This window comes from Dendronephthya gigantea, unplaced genomic scaffold (assembly GCF_004324835.1).
Source record: "Dendronephthya gigantea isolate DGI-Jeju-01 unplaced genomic scaffold, DenGig_1.0 000028F, whole genome shotgun sequence".
NCBI classification, from domain to species: Eukaryota; Metazoa; Cnidaria; class Anthozoa; order Malacalcyonacea; family Nephtheidae; genus Dendronephthya; species Dendronephthya gigantea.
In genome coordinates this window covers 343,660-358,172 of record NW_021163038.1, presented here as the reverse complement: position 1 = coordinate 358,172, position 14,513 = coordinate 343,660, and the positions used below count along the sequence as shown (strand labels likewise).

The window sequence follows — 14,513 nt, the reverse complement described above, 5'->3', positions numbered from 1 at the left end:
ATACTAGGTTAGACCACCAGCAGGAATAAACCATGCACTACATTAATCATGCATTACTCTACCTATGGTATGTAAATAATTGTAATAATACCTCAACCAGCTTCTACTTGTACATCTGTCTCATCGTCCAACATCTGATTCATCAACATCTGATCCTGCGACGATCCTTCAACATCTGATCCTGCGACGATCCTTCAACATCTGATTATTCTTCAACATCTGATCCTGCGACGATCCTGTATCACAAAGATATGACTGACATTAATTTCCAAGTCACAAATATCACTTAGGTACCAATATCATACCATACTATACCATACTATCTGATCCAGCGACGATCCTTCAACATCTGATCCTGCGACGATCCATCTGATCCTGCGACGATCCATCTGATCCTGCGACGATCCATCTGATCCTGCGACGCTCCTTCAACATCTAATTCATCACTGATCCTGCGACGCTCCTTCAACATCTAGTTCATCACTGATCCTGCGACGATCCTTCAACATCTAGTTCATCACTGATCCTGCGACGCTCCTTCAACATCTATAGTTCATCACTGATCCTGCGACGATCCTTCAACATCTAACTCATCACTGATCCTGCGACGCTCCTTCAACATCTAATTCATCACTGATCCTGCGACGCTCCTTCAACATCTAATTCATCACTGATCCTGCGACGATCCTTTAACATCAGATCCTGCAACGATACTTTAGAACAAAGATATGATATTAATTTCCAAGTAACAAATATCACTTAAGTACCAATATCTCACCATACCATGGATACCATACCATACCACACCATACCATACCATCCCATCCGATCCTGAGACGATCCTTCAACATCTGATCCTGCGACGATCCTTCATCATCTGATCCTGCAACGATACGTTATCAAAAAGATACGACATTAATTTTCAAGTCACAAATACCACTTAGTAGCAATATCATACATACAATACCACACCACACCATACCATACCATCTGATCATACGACGATTCTTCAACATCTGATCCTGCCACGATCGTTCATCATCTGACAACAAATGTGTGATATGAATAATCTCCAAGAGAGAAATGTCACTTATGTATAAAGCACTCAGGATATATTATACCGAACCTCCAACACTCCAACGTCTGTCACTCGTAAGGCCTTCGCATTGCGCACGCGAATACAAAATGTCATGCACGTTTTGGTACAAAAAACAAGAACACTGGACTATCATCTCCTTCTAGAAATACATATTTCATGTTTTTATGTTTTAGGCGCTCTCTGAGCGATATTTTTGTCCGGACTATATAGTCGTCAAGATAGAGAAAACACAAGTGATTGGGGCCCCAGAATCACTTGTATTCACTCCGCATGCGCTTGATACGACCAGACCTCATGCAAAAATCATGCACAGGCGGAAAACCTGAAAATGAAGGAGATAAACAGAAGAGTGTTCAGTTTATATCTCAGTCAAAAAAGCCAAATTCCATGCAATTTTTACTCATGCATATTGTCGAAATCGAGTTTTGTATTTGCGTGCATAGTTGTCATAAGGCATGTCCGACATCTCTTTACGATTCTTTCGTTCTAAAAAAACAAAACTTTGGTAAAACAAAAGGACAGAGAAGTCTAGCATAAAGTACATTCATATAGCAATACAAATAATCATATAGGCTGCATTATATAGGAGTTTCAATCCGACGAGCATTCCCTTTGGACAACCCTGTCCGAAAAACGAATAGGGCCAGCCTGGAAAGTTAGTTTCAGTCATAAAGTTCTAATTCATTTCTTTATATCAAAACTATTCTAGTTTCGTCCACCCTGACTGTCCCTAAACAAAGTACAAACGTGTTTTTCAAGTCACAAATGCAAAATACACAAATATTAATAGAACAATACCTATTATTCGCTGCGAGCAAGCCATTACGTTTCTCCTTCCCCATCTTTCGGCGCCGTAGTTCGTTCTGAAATCAAATAAGCAAGGAAAAACTAAATTAAAGTAACAGCTCACTTGCATTTGACATTTTCAATCGAAATATACAAGATAAAGCAGTACAAATCGGCAAGAATATAACTTCACTCGCTCACGTCTTCCCACGCTATTCAAATCAACACAGCGATCAGTCAATTTGTTTACGAAATCAATGATCAAACCAACAGCTGTTCAAACTTCAAACCAACCATCACCATGTACCTGAGCAAGACTCTTCCAACTTTTCCTGAACTTCTTCGACTGATGCTTCCATTTCGAGACTGCAAAGACTGAGTTTCGTCTAGATTCAACCGCCTTTTATTACTTCAAAGACAAAGAAAATTCCAACGACAACGAACAATGAACGCATTAAAACAATAGATAATCCACTAATGCCAGATTTGCCCGGAATGAATATAAATTAGCCAAATAAATATGTTTTGCATATTTCTATTGTCCGTTGCGAGTCTTAGGGCCATTAGGGCCTGTTTATATGGAGCGAGTTATCCCGGCTAGGCGAGGTGAAAACTGCATATAATGAAAGACTAATCAGGTTAAACCTTTGATGTGATGCGCTTTTTACCTCGCCTAGCAGAGATAACTTGCTCCATGCAAACAGACCCTTAGTTTGATAAAAAAAGCCTTCGCTTTTCGCGTTAATCGATGTTTCAAACTAAAACTATAATAACTTTTTTTCTCGGTACTTGGTAGCAATTTTCTGTTACCATTTTTTTATCTTTTGATATTTGCAAACTCCGAATTCGAACCACTGAAATACCTGATTGGTTTTTGGGTTATTTGAGGGTCTTTATTTTCTCATATGCTTCGTCCTTTCAATTATAAAATTTTCAGCGTTTTGTAGATAAAAAATAGCCGCCAGCCGACCCTTTCCACCCGTGGAAAATTGCACCCATTTCACAAGTTATATGAGATTGCGTTAAATCAGTTTACAACTTTATATGCAGCCAAAAATATCAGTCAAACTATGTATGTATTTAAAACAAATATCAATGGATATAGCAGGTAGACTACGAGGTGTTTTAAGAAAAAAAATATATTGTTTTTATCACTATGCCAAACTACAAAATTGTATCCTTTCCCAGTGTCATTCCAAACATCATCCGGTAATCAGGGCAAAATTGAAATATAAAATTATTTTTATTTCAATTGCTTTATAATTATTAGTCTTTCTTGTAACAACAGAGATACTTCCAAGCTTGATTTTTGAGCTCCCCTTTCTTTTTTACTACTTTATCGCACTTGTTTACTGCCATTTCAAAAATCTCGTTGATTCCTTCATTAGTAACTGATGAGCACTCTGAAAAACCTACAGCACCAATATATTTTGCAAGTGCTTTGCCTTCATTAGCTTTCACCCACTCATGTGTTTGTTTGCCAGGACGAAGGTCCTTTTTCAGTCCAACTAATAAAAATGGTTTTCTTATGCGAGCAGCTTTTATCTCTGGCCACCATAGACTGGAAATACTTTCAAAACTTTCTCTTGACTCAATTGAATAACATAAAATGTTTACTTCTGAGAACATTAACATTAAAGATCTTGTCTTAACATCATCATAATCTTCTATCCCAATTGTATCATAAATTACCAACTCAACAGGAATATTATTCACAGCCATTAGCTTGTAACGAGAGTAACGAGACACTGAGGTAATTGATGGAAATTTATCAGCATTAAATGCATCAATAAGGGAGGTCTTGCCACATCCTTGGTCACCAACGATGTTTACCTGAAGATATAAAATATCATCATTTTCCTTTGATTTCTTCAATGCTGGATTTCCTAAATGTCATGAAAAAGTTATATCTAAATTAGTTCTTTCTTATAACTACAAAAATATCCATTCAAACTGTTTTCATATCCAAGGCTATATCTAGGGCCGCAGCTAGACCGCTTAATCAGGGGGGGTGTATATTCATATGCTCATGTTTATCTACCGCAGGAACAATAGCGTACAAAAGAAATCAGTCGGACATAAGACGGATTTATGAATATACACCCTCCCCTAATTAAGCTACTCGCTACGGCCCTGGTTATATCAAAGCAGGGGGGGAGGTATTAGGTTTTATCTTTCATCTAGGCACCCGAATCCCCCTATAGGCTGATTACTGGTGAACATACAAATGTACTGAAACTAAGATATAAGAAGCAATAAACATACCATTGTAAAACGCTTCTTTAACGTCTGAAGGAATTTCACAATGGACACACATCTCACCTGTGCAGAGTAGAGACAGTATAAAATTATCATTAAAACTATATATAAATTGTTTTCACTGATTCTTCGAAAACCAAATCGAGTCTCTCAAAAACTAACCTCTTATGTATCTGATGTCTTAGAGCGAGCATCCTTTCCTCGAAAGCAAATAAAATGAATCAAAAAAGCGGAAATTACTCAACTTCGTATTAAAAATGATCTTTATAAAGTTTACAATTTATAGCCACTAGGGGACTAGGGTGGGAAACATTGTAACGTAGAAACCGCATTGCCTGGAAGCGAAGGCTCTCAAACCAAGGATAACATAATTAAAATTCCAACGCACTGTCAAAGTCGCAAAGAATCCAGAGTAGTAAGTTGAATTATTTCTATTTTTTGTTTTATCTATCAATTTTTTCCCACCAAATCTTACAGGTTTATAGCTTTTATATAAATGCATAGCATGTTAAAAATTTACAGCGATCGCGTGAAAATTTCTCCTGAAATTTCGACTCAGACAATTGTATTCTGCGAGGATGCCAATGCGACTGTTGCATTTTAAGTACCATGTATTGTAAAATATTGTTTGCAGCAAAAATGTTGTTCAGATTTCTTTATTTTCACAAATTGTTTCCATTTTTCATCGATGGTGTTCTGTCAATAGTGTGATAGTTGTAAAAGCCGAAGATGATGAAAAAAAAAATCAATATTTGCGCTCAAAATCAGCCGATCTTTCAACCTTGTCTGCAACAGTTGTGTACTTTGAACAAAAGTATGTACAATTTAATCTTGAAAATCGTAGGAGAACTATTAGCGAGAATATGAAAGACTGTTTCTTGTTTCTAAGCAGTTCTCACGAAGATCGGTACGGATTTTTCCTAGTCATTAGAGAAGAAAGGTTCTTTAAATAAAAAACATATTTTTATATTTTCACTTCCGTTATGGTGGAATATAGCATCGACGTTGGACCATAAATACTTTAATCTTATCGCTGCATTGTTTTCAAGACAATGTGATAAATTGCTTTGATTGATTCGCTTTTAAAAAAACCCTATAATATGGTAGTATGCCAATGGTTACAAGCCCTGTATGTGGAGAACCTCAGTGCATGTATGTCACACTAGGTGTATTATATTATAACAGTTCACAATTGAATTGCATGATTATGAACTGCAGTCTGCAGGTGTATATTACATATTACCTGTGAATGAAATATTGTGTGGCAGGTTAAAAGAAAAACTAAGAATTTGTGATACTTCCTAATTCTGACCTTATATAATTAAAGCATGCTTTATGCAAAGCCCTCTTATATCTTCATCATTTTAGATCAAAAGTGAAAATTTTTATAAAATATATTGGATTGATTTTGTAGAAATGGCAGCAGATTATATTGGCTTTGCAAACCTTCCTAATCAAGTTCACAGAAAGTCTGTGAAACGAGGTTTTGAATTTACTTTGATGGTAGTTGGTACGTACATGGTACTAGAGATCCATAACCAATTTATCGTATTTATATTCTGTTATAAAGCCAGTTCAATGGTGTAATCAAAAGTGTAACCATTAATACTTCTTAGGTGAATCTGGCCTGGGTAAATCCACTCTAATAAACAGCCTTTTTCTGACCAATCTTTACTCAGACAGAGAAATCCCACCAGTATCAGGTTTGTTTTATGCATATCAACTCAACAATTATGAAAAACAGTGACATGCTTCATATTTAAGTATTAAGAAAGTATTATTGCAAAATAATTTATTGCTCTGGGTGTGTTTGTTTCTTTTCAGAGAGGCTTAAAAAGACTGTGGACATTGAATCATCAACTGTTGAAATAGAAGAAAGAGGCGTGAAGTTGAAACTGACAGTTGTTGATACCCCTGGATTTGGTGACAGCCTTGATAACTCTGAATGGTATAAGTTGAAAAGTTGGATTAGTTATCAAAAACTCCCCTCCCTGCATTCCTAGCGGTCCATGAAATCGATCATCAATTCTTCTAATTGAAATCAGACCACAACACCTCACCAGCATATATGATACACGTACATGTGTAACTGATTTCATTGATAATATTCAAAATATAATTTTTTACCAGCTCTGATATTGTGAAGTTATTTTCTAGTTATAAACCAATTCTGGATTACGTCAACAATCAGTTCAACACTTACCTCAAGGACGAGTCTGGACTCAACCGAAGAAATATTGTTGATAATAGAATTCATTGTTGTTTTTATTTCATTTCTCCTACTGGGTAAGCATCACTGATGGAGTCATGTTGAGTGGTCCAAATACCCCCAGTTTGGACTACAACTAGAGTTGCTATATGGATAAACTTTATATCAAAGCCTGGATGGTTTCTGTACAATTGTAATCATGCTTTATTTATTCTCTTTGTTAAGACTGCAGCCTATCGACATAGATTGCATGAAACAGTTGCATAGTCGTGTGAACATAGTTCCAGTTATTGGAAAAGCAGATACTCTGACACAGAAAGAGCTTCGGGAATTGAAGAAAAAGGTGCTTTGTCTGTCTGTGTTCCTCTGTATCAGTCAATCAATCGTTAAATAAAATAATGAAATATTTCTCAGATAATCCATGAGATTCAGAAGTATGAAATTCAGATTTATCAGCTTCCATATTGTGATGATGATGAAGACGATGATTACAAGAAACAAACGGAAGATTTGAGAGTAAGAGACGTTTAGGATTTAAAAATACGAGTTGTTAGTTACAAGAGTGTACCAAACAAAAGTTTGATTATCACATATTTGTGCGGCGCTTTTGATGAAACAGTGATAATTTGTAAAATGTTTCAGGCAACTATGCCGTTTGCAGTTGTGGGAAGCAATGCAACAGTTGAGGTCCAAGGCAAAAAGGTTCGAGGAAGACGCTACCCCTGGGGAGTGGTGGAAGGTGGGTGCCCTTCAAGGTTGATAATCTCGTATCTTTCAAGGATCTTTTCCCTGGTCACGCTTCCTAATAACTATTTCCTCTTTTTCAGTTGAGAACCCAAAACACTCGGATTTTGTTAAACTCAGAACAATGTTGATGTACGTAAAATACTAATAAACTGAAACGTGAGGTTATAGCAATGTAACATGATTCACGTTCTTAAGTAAAAACTGAAATTACATTAGTCCACGATCTCTTTGTACTTAGTACTCACATGCAGGACTTGAAAGAGGTGACCCAGGACGTACATTATGAAAACTATCGGGCAAACTGTCTCTCAGTAGGCGATGGTAACAACACTGTTCAACGAAATGTTAAAAGGTATCGTTCTGGATTTCTTCCAATATTTAATCAATTGTCCCAGAACTATGAAGACTTCTGGTACAATCCAGTAAACCTGAGCATTAATAACAGGCTGTAAAACGGTTGAAATATTTTTGCAGAGGGCGCGAAGCTAGTGCTGCCGACACAGACAAACTGAGTGAAAAAGACAAAATGTTGCTAGAAAAAGAGGCCGAGGTAAGTCTCTCAAGATTCATCCGTCAAGATCACCATTGCCTGCATAGGTTCTTATCGTGAACGAGTTTTGCCCTAACTGATCTTCGTTTCTTTTTCAGCTGCGACGAATGCAAGAGATGTTGGCGAAAATGAAACAGCAAATGCAGGAAGGAACTAATATTTAACATATTAGATTTATTCATAGCTAGATTACCGAATTATTTTTGATATAAACAGTAGCTACATGTATATCTTAATTTACTGCTTGTGCAAAACAATCATATGAGATGAAGACTATACCGTCATGATGTAGATGCAAACAATATCACTTATTCGTGTATATTTTTGTATATGGAGTTCTAGTTAATATCTTTATATAAATTTTGTTGTATTGGTCAGCTCGCATACAACATCTTGGGCACATTCTTTGTTATAAATACTTTATTGATGTTCGTTTACTACAAAAGAAAAATAACACAACTTGGATATTTATGTAATTAAAGGCTCTTACATGATTTCAGAGAGTGAATTACGCAAAAAAAAGGCTGTTCTGAAGTGTTCCATCCTTCCAATTCCCCGTTTTAAATATACATTATCTTTCTCCATCAAAACTAATAAATAACATAGGAATTTTATCCCCCCTTTCTTTTAACCCAATCTTAATTTAACATGAGTAAAGTCATAAATTTTTATCTGTGATTCTGTTTTCTTCATAGTTCAAAATATCCGTCACAACATCCTTCCATTCTAGTGAGTCTGAATTCCCTGAAAATCCATCACCATTATGTTGCTGAGGAATGTCTAAGTACATAGAATTCTCGTAGTTGAGATGATTATTACCATTCCAATTACCATTAGAACTGCAATTAGCGTCTTTATTTTTATAATCCAAGTCATTGTGATGATTATGGAACAAACTGGTTGGCCGTAACGGCGTGCGTGTGACCTCATCGTCTATAAAACCTTCATCACATGTACAGCTTCGACTAGCACAATGGATGCACTTATTTATCCCTTGATCCAACCTATTGTTACCCCTTGATATCTCTATTGAACCCTCATCCCCATTTGCTAATGATCCATCGTTCACCCCATTCGAGGCACTCGAAGACCCATCATTCAACCTGTAAGTCCTATTGAATGCCCTTGGTTTCCCATATGTAGTGACAGGCCCTGGAATCCTTGAGGGTGTTCCATACTCTCTTATCATGGAGTTTCGTGGAGAATTTTGCGGTGTATCAGCTTGCCTTCTTGCCCCACGACCTAAAATAATAACACGTATCTTTTCAATAATCGGGGCAGAGAACTGAATTCAATTGACAAACAGAGGTGTCAAATTAAGCGCATGCACCATTGACGCACTATTTCAAGCAATAAAGCAACGATAAATTTTACCTCGCATGATTGTGTCAGCAGAAAATGATCGTGAGAACATCAAATTATTTTCATTCAAATCTTTTCTTAAAGCGCTCTTTCTCTCAGCTTTCATATCATTCTTCTTCACAGCACTCGCCTCATATTCATCCTCCAGTTTCCTTCGCGCTGGAGCCGGCGACACTGCCGACCTTCGACGAATCTCCGGCGATCGCTTACCGACGCTTTTCCGACGTCCTGTAGATTTGGGTCTCCTCATATTCTCCGAGGAAGGTTCGCGCGAAAGATTTCCATTACCGCGTCGTTTCATGACAGAACTTGGGCTGTCAGTTTCGCGTCGTTTACAGCGACTTAGAATGGCATCACTTGTTTTAGACCTGCTGAAAGTCAGGTCAGCTTGTTGAAGGCTAGCCCGCGATGCCTGAGTGTTTTTAACAGGTGTTTTATTACTTGAGTGTTTCGTTCTTCCAACCACAATCCCACTATCTCTAACATCATTCAAACTGTTATTTCTTGATCCCAGGTCCTTGCCTCCCCCTGATTGTTTTGAAGGTGCACTATTTTTTCTCTTAGCCGAACTTTTAGCAGGAGGGTTTAGTAACTTGGTTTGCTCATTTGATGGAGATGTTTTCTCTAAGGAAACAATCTCCGGATGGGAACCAGACTCTCCAAACACGCACACCATACCCTAAACAATACAACAGACTTTCAGCCTTTGTTTACACAAGAAAGTATGAAGTTGTAATGAGGGACTCAGGGAGTTACATAGATATCATGTTCACAAAGCTATAACTTATGTACAAATTCGTGACAACACATACATACCTGTAAAACGCTGTTGTTGTTATTGACTGGGGACAGCCGTGATACCGAGGAAGAGCTGGAGGAAGTACTGTCATTACTAGCAACACTTGTGTTACTGGCTGAATGAAGAATGGTGTTCTCGTGGTCATGATGGTGATGATGCTGCTGATGGTTTGGTGTCTGGCATTTTGAACGTTGCCTTCCACCACCAGTCGTAATACTTGAACGTCCTGGAACAGCAAAAACAATTCTTAAATGAAAATCTAGAACTTTGGACCATCCTTAAGCAACTATTCCTCATACGTGTTCTGTGTCATGAGCTATGCACGCACGATATGCAAACATGTCACGTAAGAAATACACCATGCACTCACCTCCAGCTCGACACGGGTCATGTTTTTGAATGTAATTCTCAAGTGTGTCCCATCCTCCTCCCACGCGGACCATCACGTGGTTCCTCATCACTCGAACAAAGATAAGAACTCTGTTCTCACCAATCTTATATTTTCCGTCGGCAATTTTTTCAACAGGAAACGAATCCTCACATGTGCATTGTTGAACCACTTCTTTCACCTTGATTAAAAATATGGGAAATAATTAACGACGAAACAAGAGAGAATGATCTTATTTTAATGAAGGAAGCGAAGAATAATGCGATAGTTTTTGAAGGAAATATTGAGCTGTGAAGAAGACAATGGTTTTCCCGTCTCTTGAGAAAGCTCATTCCGCTTGATTTCTTTATGTTATGTCGGCTCCACTTTCATAGTTTAGTTCTTTGCAACTTCTCACTTCAAACGAATAGTTTTTTAACTGACAAAATTGATATGAAGTGTCTTTCAGTTTTCACGAAAGGTGACCGCAAAACATTTGTAATGTTTTAAAGAGCTGCTGGTTAGATACATAGCTCATTGTCGTGACTGATGTTTTAGTATTTTGAAGGTGATTTTCATTTAACTATGGAATTTAGCGCCTTAGTTAAGCAGATAAAAAACGATTTGCCCAGACGTGTAGCGTAAACTCGTCCATGATTAAACTAGAAATTTGCTCACTTCCTTCTCGACTTATCACATTTTTAGAGGATTTCAGAATCTTCTTGAGATCATGTATTTTCATAATTTGCGTTTCGAGGTTAGGTACAGTCGAGCTGACAATTTTGCCTCGTCAAATAAGAGACATTACATTAACACAAGGCTAATATATAAGAGAAATCTATTTGAAAAAGTTGAGCGACATAATCTATTTTCCTGACATGCAACGTTGATGAAATTATAATCAGAAAATTACACAAAGTACAGGAAACGAAGCTCGGTGTCACAGTTGAAAGATGTGATATCAAAGTATCAATATAATATGACAACAGAATATTGTGCTTGCATGCGCGCCGATATCCCATTATCATGATCAGAATTTTCCCGGCTTGTTCAACAACAGTACTAGTATTATAGCTGTCATCTTTCAGTGGCTCAAAAAGAATTTCTTACAGTGGGCCTCAAATTCTTCAGTTTAAATTTAGATCTTCATCAGACAACCACATACAAACTATTTGTTTTGAACGCAGACATGTTAATGAGGATTGCCACCTGCAAAAATTATTATATCCAGCCTTGCAATAACTAATCAAAAACCATAGTCTCTCTTCTCTTATCTCAGTTGGGGATTCTTAACTCATAAACTGGACGCATTCGGTGAATGCCGATGAACAATGGTTTGTTTCAACGGCATACAATAGGCTAAAAAAAAGTAATATTCGCTCTATGTCGATATATCGAGTTGTAACTTGCGCATACTCAAGTATCTAAACTTATATGCAGGAGTGGACGAACAATCAAATATGACATTCAATGACTTATTTATAAAGAAATGCGTAAGAAACCACAGAGAAAATATATCTGAATGTTTTAGTTGGCGTCAAGCAACGTCTCTAAGTTTTTTTTTTTAACTCAAAGTGTCAATTCTGGGCAACATTTTGAATAGAAATAACTACAGAAAAACAGAGAACAGCGAACAATAAAGCAGAGACAATATCGCTCATTTTAAACATCTGCTGCTGCATGCTATCTCCCTGCGCCATACTTTTGAATTTTTCAACAAATGCATCGATTAAGACACGAGGAAACGCAATACAAATTTCCAATAAAGTTCCAAAAACAAATCAAATTCTTCAAAGGGCAGCCTTTCTCAGCAAAATTATTAGATGAAAGGATGTTTCCGTATTAATGACATGTTTTAAGGAATCGTAAATTACAGCAGCAGACTCATTTCTCGTCACATGGAGTAAATTTTCATTTATTGGTCGACCGATAAATATCCCATTCATTAACTCCACTCAATTTGAGCATTCGTGTATGTTCAAAATGTCTTCCTAAATATATTTAGTCGGGTTTTAATGGGCAAATATTTTGGACTAAAATCGCTTAGGAAGGGAAAGTGATATAATGAAGACAATGTGTTCGATATTTTCATTTTTCCGGATAGAAAATTAACAATCATATTTCCGTGAGAAATTGGACGTTTTAACGATTTAATCATCCAGCTTCACTACGATTTTTTAGCTTATATTTTATACAAGACATAGTTTACGAAATATAGCACTTGTATAAAATACTTGGTAATATTAAACATGACATTTCAAGATGGCATTCCGTAAAAATTCCGTATCTACACAAGTTCAAGTGTAAGACGATGACACGATATTTCAGTGGACATAAGCTTTATCGCATATATTTAGGATTTGGATGAAAGAAATTTACTTTATGAAAATTGCAATCTTTCTAGCTACCAACGGCAGATATAATGGGAATTTATTTTATTTCAAAAAGTGCGAATAATCATCTAGTTTTTTTACTGCATACATGCATGCATGTGGCCCAAAAACGTACGTAATCAACTTACCAAAGTGTCGAGATTTTTTGGGATGAAATTCTTGACCTTTTGTTTGGCGTGTTTCTTCTTGGATTTCACAACAACAGGCTTTGTAGCATCGCAATTGTTTTGTAGTCGAACTTGTGATACTGGAGTAACATCTTCCCCCGTTTGTTCCAGAGCAATAGCCTGTGCTTCTAGAGCAATCTCTTCATCTATCTGTTCCTCCATTATAACCAAATCTGGTGGCTCTATATCAAACTTAGAAGCCCTTCTTGCCACCTCTAGTAAAGTTAATATAACAGGCTTTTGAAATTTATGTAAAACCAAATCTTCAGACTCAAATATAATAACATCGGTAATTCCCAACGCTCGACACCAACGAATGAAATTCGCGACGTTGTCTCGACTAACGAATGAACCATGGCTAGCTCTACGTTCATTGTACGTTGGTACAAATTCTGGCAACTTCAGCGAAGATTCGGCGTTTTCTGCCAAGTATTTTTCAGCTGCTTTTTGAATCATGTTCGCGAGGCGACATAAATGTATCCCGTTATCCAAAACACTCATGAATGTATCTGCGCTTACAGATATATTCATAAGTCCAGCAATCCATTCTGACAGATCTTCTTTCATTGCGAAGAGATAAGTGGCGAGTTTTTCCTTTCGATCTTTCTCGTGGACTTCGTCTCGCCATATTTCGCTCATTCTGTTAGCCAGACACCTGAATTAATGCTGTATTAATACACGTACCGTACTTCCCTAACTCTGAAATTCAGTAATTATTCATGGGAGCTTCGTATATTGTCTATTCGGTATTGACCTGACGATAGACGTAGAATAATCGCAGGACTTTGGTCACGATGTTTTTTAAAGACAAAAATCTTTACAATCAGTAAGAACTGGCCGATTTAGGATAGGCTTTCAACAGCAAGTGTCAAATATCTGCCACCCAACGAGACACAAGATATATGATACTTGATAAAGTACGTTGAAAGTCTGGTTAATTTATACAAGGCATGTGCCGTGACTATACTAAGCCTTTGTTTTCATTCGGTAAAGTCTTCCGTTTTCATATCAAGCGAAACGAAACAAAGAGATGAATATTTTGCCAACTCATATGGCCCACTTTCATTAGTATTCAATAATCTACCCACGGGGAGAATATATTAATAGAATTCGTTAAATAAACAGTGCATGTTATATTTGTTAAATGGCTGTTAAATGTTTGAAAATTACACGTTTCTGCTTTGCAAGGTTTTTGTCGATATTTTGCGCTATGATAGTGAAGTGGCTGTTAAGCCTTTTGTAAATAAAAAACATTATCAAGATGTTCTACACGTTGTTTAGCTAATTTAAATAATAATTATATTCAAATGTCATTGTGTACTTACGACACAACTCCACAAGATGGTTGTGTAAACAAAGAAAAAGAGATCAAAGAATAAACCTCGTTCCTAGCGAGACGCCTAGAATAACCTTTGCAAGGAAGTGAACGTACATAATCCTGAAAATGAAATTTTGATTTCATTTTATTACTTTTGAAATCGTTGATCTATCCATCCAGTATGCATAAACTAAGCTTAAATAGTTCGAAGCTCTTCTGTTGCACCAGTGCAAACTGAACCTCTACTGGATTAATTGAACGAGACGATCCTTGTGGTTGTTGGACCTCTAGGAAGAACAGTCTAGAACTTAATATTAAAGCTAGCTATACTTCGATAAACTATCATCGCCAGAAGTGGATAAAGGTTCTTTGGATATTAGGCTGAAATAATCCTGAACTTGATTGGAACCAACTGCATGACTGAAGTGAAAGAATACTTTCTCCACCTTACTTTCTT

General features: G+C 36.9%; 3 protein-coding genes across 3 annotated transcripts; 1 reads left to right on the top strand and 2 right to left on the bottom strand.

Annotated features, from left to right (window-relative positions):
• Window positions 1-3,006: 3,006 nt before the first annotated feature.
• On the bottom strand, window positions 3,007-4,415 carry LOC114523740 (rho-related GTP-binding protein RhoA-B-like). Its single transcript, XM_028544769.1, has 3 exons — window positions 4,307-4,415; window positions 4,151-4,207; window positions 3,007-3,771 (listed from the first exon to the last, which is right to left on the bottom strand). Exons 2-3 carry the CDS (start codon window positions 4,200-4,202, stop codon window positions 3,152-3,154), a joined length of 672 nt encoding a protein of 223 aa, XP_028400570.1. The 5' UTR covers window positions 4,203-4,207; window positions 4,307-4,415; the 3' UTR covers window positions 3,007-3,151.
• Window positions 4,416-4,506: 91 nt separating this feature from the next.
• On the top strand, window positions 4,507-8,079 carry LOC114523839 (septin-1-like). The gene is made up of 12 exons (XM_028544876.1): window positions 4,507-4,559; window positions 5,559-5,654; window positions 5,761-5,847; window positions 5,969-6,092; window positions 6,302-6,430; window positions 6,579-6,696; window positions 6,768-6,869; window positions 6,996-7,092; window positions 7,181-7,229; window positions 7,339-7,452; window positions 7,575-7,650; window positions 7,749-8,079. The coding sequence occupies exons 2-12, from the start codon at window positions 5,561-5,563 to the stop codon at window positions 7,812-7,814; spliced, it is 1,056 nt and encodes a 351-aa protein (XP_028400677.1). The 5' UTR covers window positions 4,507-4,559; window positions 5,559-5,560; the 3' UTR covers window positions 7,815-8,079.
• Window positions 8,053-14,183, bottom strand: LOC114523838 (GAS2-like protein 1). The gene is made up of 5 exons (XM_028544875.1): window positions 12,700-14,183; window positions 10,182-10,380; window positions 9,829-10,037; window positions 9,025-9,691; window positions 8,053-8,892 (listed from the first exon to the last, which is right to left on the bottom strand). The coding sequence occupies exons 1-5, from the start codon at window positions 13,375-13,377 to the stop codon at window positions 8,309-8,311; spliced, it is 2,337 nt and encodes a 778-aa protein (XP_028400676.1). The 5' UTR covers window positions 13,378-14,183; the 3' UTR covers window positions 8,053-8,308.
• Window positions 14,184-14,513: the final 330 nt, after the last annotated feature.

Coding starts and splice junctions, on each gene's coding strand:
- LOC114523740 (XM_028544769.1), bottom strand. CDS start 4,202: ATGTGTGTCCATTGTGAAATTCCTTCAGACGTTAAAGAAGCGTTTTAC. Junction 3,772..4,150: donor TAAAGAAGCGTTTTACAATG/GTATGTTTATTG, acceptor CATGACATTTAG/GAAATCCAGCATTGAAGAAA.
- LOC114523838 (XM_028544875.1), bottom strand. CDS start 13,377: ATGAGCGAAATATGGCGAGACGAAGTCCACGAGAAAGATCGAAAGGAA. Junction 9,692..9,828: donor ACAACAACAGCGTTTTACAG/GTATGTATGTGT, acceptor TGTATTGTTTAG/GGTATGGTGTGCGTGTTTGG. Junction 8,893..9,024: donor TGCTGACACAATCATGCGAG/GTAAAATTTATC, acceptor TTATTATTTTAG/GTCGTGGGGCAAGAAGGCAA.
- LOC114523839 (XM_028544876.1), top strand. CDS start 5,561: ATGGCAGCAGATTATATTGGCTTTGCAAACCTTCCTAATCAAGTTCAC. Junction 6,697..6,767: donor TTCGGGAATTGAAGAAAAAG/GTGCTTTGTCTG, acceptor AATATTTCTCAG/ATAATCCATGAGATTCAGAA. Junction 7,230..7,338: donor AAACTCAGAACAATGTTGAT/GTACGTAAAATA, acceptor CTTTGTACTTAG/TACTCACATGCAGGACTTGA.